We start from the raw sequence: 2,750 nt of genomic DNA, 5'->3' as shown, positions 1-2,750 counted from the left end.
TCAATTAGTCAAGCGTCTGGTAGCTACATTACAGCTATTTAATATACAAAGAGATAAATCTCTTCACCAGTCATTAAAACTGCCTCTTCGTTAGAGTTGCACAGCTTTTCTGTCCTGTGTTCCCAAAGTTTTCTTCAAATCATGAGAACTGAATTTGCTGAACACCAGAGATCTAGAGGAAGAAAATACAAGCTTACATTCAAATGCACCTTTTCTGAAACGGCACCGCAGCTAGCAGCCTTGAATTGTCACAGCGCTGGAACGCCACGACAGCCACCACCAAAGGACTAAACAAAGTTCATTCTCATCTTTCGCAACGGGGCAGCTGAGTTATCGTTTGAATTTTAGCAGCAGAAGGGAGAGTAGGGGACAGGATACAGTACCTGTTGATATGATGTTGTGTAGACCATCACATTCTGCTGTTGGCCATCTGTGGTTATTAAGCCTGCTGGCAACTGGTTAGCTGAAAGAAAGAGCATTTTATGAAAGTTAAGACAGGAACTGCAGGATACACAGAGCCCTGTTTGATGTGTCTGTCACCGTTAAATAACTTTTGATTGTGGTCCACTCCAGGACTATGGAGCCATGCCTCTCCTGACAGCTACCATCCTACACTTCCACTCGTTACTGGGAGTAACAAGTAAACAATTTTAATCTCATCAAGAAGAAACACTTAAACAAAATTCAGCTTAGTTTTGCACCAGATAAATACAAAACTAGATCTGCACCTGGTTCTTCCCCTGTATGTATGCACCTGAAGCAGAACATACGCAGCTGTACGCTGGCAAATCGGAGTGGAGTCTGCCACCCTGACCACTGAAAAAGCAATCTCTAGCCTTCCATATCACCAGAGAATTCAGTTAGCGTAGACATAAGGTCAACACTTGAGTATAACACATGTGCGGGGAACTCAACAAAAATCACTGTGCTTCTTTATAAACTAGGATCCACCAGGAACTCCGTAATGTGGAAGTCCCACGGAAGGCAGCAGAGATGAACAGAGACAGGCAACGACAAAAAACAAAACAAAACAAAAAAACACCCAAACAAAACCAGCCCACACTACACTGATTGACTTCAGCATGTGAACCAGAGCTCTGAATTTCATAGGAGAGAGAGGATGCCAGTGAACAGAGTAAGAAGTATTTCTGAGATTTAGAGAGAAAACACAGGGAGTGATGCTCTAAGATAAACCTTTACCGTAACATCTACATTGTGACATTCACAGCAGTTACAGCTGCTACTTGGGAGCAAAGTAACAAAACTCTAAAGCTGGAGAGTTAAGTCACCGCAGCGTAACATTCTCTGCTAGGAGATGAACAAAGGGCCTTTTTTCTTTCTTAAGTGTGGCTGTTACTACATGTAAATAAGATGTATAACCCATTAAAAAATTCTGAAATCACAGTATATCCAAATAACATTTGAGAGTTGATGCTTGGGAGTTTTTAAATTTGGGTCTTCTGTATTTTTTTTTCCTCTACCTGCATTGCAGTCATTTTCAAATACTTTAGTTGCAAGTTACGAGATGCACTAAGGCCATAGTGAGAAGTGGCTCTGGCAGGTCCAAAATCGTACTGCCTTTCAATGCGCATGTTCCACAGCCACCACAGTTTAACGCCAACCCTCTGACCCAGCCCTGGCATTAGACTAAGACAAAGAGCTAAGGGTCATGCCCTTAGCAGCAACAGCTATTACTGCTACTCCTGCAGTAAGATCATCGTTCTGCTCAGATCTATAGCTGTCCCTATGGAGAAAAATACCTGCAGAGCTTGATGCGATCAGTTATTTTACAGAATTTTTTTTTCCCCTCCTTCTACTACTGCAACATCTCCTTTGCCTCCCGCCAAGACTTAATATTCGCTTCCAAAGTTGCTCCTTCATCACAGCAAATTAAGGCTTATTTCCAAGAGGCTCCCAGGACTGACCTATCTGAACAAGTGACTAGGAGCAGATCTTCAGCCTTCTGCTGTTTAACAGGGACCATATACATAATATTAGATAATTTTATAATAGGTTTATGCTGAAGATATGTCATAACTTTATCATAAAGCTGGAGAGGAACTTTTTACAAGAGCATGTAGTGATAGGACAAGGGGAAATGGCTTTAAGCTGTAAGAGGGTAGATTTAGATTAGATACAAGGAAGAAATTCTTCACTGTGAGAGTGGTGAGACACTGGAACATGTCACCCAGAGAAACTGTGGATGTCCCCTCCCTGGAAGTGTTCAAGGCCAGGTTGGATGAGGCTTTGAGCAACCCAGTTTAGTGGAAGGTGTCCCTGCCCACAAGAGGCGGTTGGAATTAGATGATCTTTAAGGTCCCTTCCAACCCAAAACATTCTATGATGATATCATATTTGGGAAGGGGACAGAGGATCCACTGATGTAAGCGGATTCCTTTTTTCTGGTTTCCACTTTCTGGTGGGCATTGTATTCAGGCTAAGGAGAGCATGAGCATCTAGAGGAGAAACTTTTTGTGAACTTTCCTCTTTCTTATACAAAACAAGACACTGGACGCAGACACAATCAGAAATTTCCAACTAAATATCCTCCCTCAACACCTGAGCTGCAGTTTACATACTTTAGTGCAAATCAGACTATATACAAAATAAGGCTTTTAGAACAATTTCTTTTAGAAAAATTTATTTTACAAGCTTCCAAGCTGGACAGGCTCCCAGCAGCTGCAATCTAGAAACCATTAGTAACATATTCAAGGTAAGTAAATTGGGCCTTTAGTTGTGCCAACATCTTA

General features: G+C 41.7%; 1 protein-coding gene across 2 annotated transcripts in view; it reads right to left on the bottom strand.

Annotated features, from left to right (window-relative positions):
- The window catches only part of NFYB (nuclear transcription factor Y, beta), a 13,204-nt gene continuing 10,454 nt past the window's right edge, over positions 1-2,750 (bottom strand). For both annotated transcript variants that reach the window (XM_010139538.1, XM_010139537.1), the window contains 2 exons: positions 384-463; positions 1-172 (listed from right to left, as the gene is read on the bottom strand). In XM_010139538.1, the coding sequence (XP_010137840.1) occupies positions 140-172; positions 384-463 (113 nt within the window). In that variant the 3' untranslated portion in view covers positions 1-139. The remainder of the gene's footprint in view (positions 173-383; positions 464-2,750) is intronic.

Source organism: Buceros rhinoceros, unplaced genomic scaffold (genome assembly GCF_000710305.1).
Source record: "Buceros rhinoceros silvestris isolate BGI_N320 unplaced genomic scaffold, ASM71030v1 scaffold39427, whole genome shotgun sequence".
NCBI classification, from domain to species: domain Eukaryota; kingdom Metazoa; phylum Chordata; class Aves; order Bucerotiformes; family Bucerotidae; genus Buceros; species Buceros rhinoceros.
This window is presented reverse-complemented; position numbering and strand designations above follow the sequence as displayed.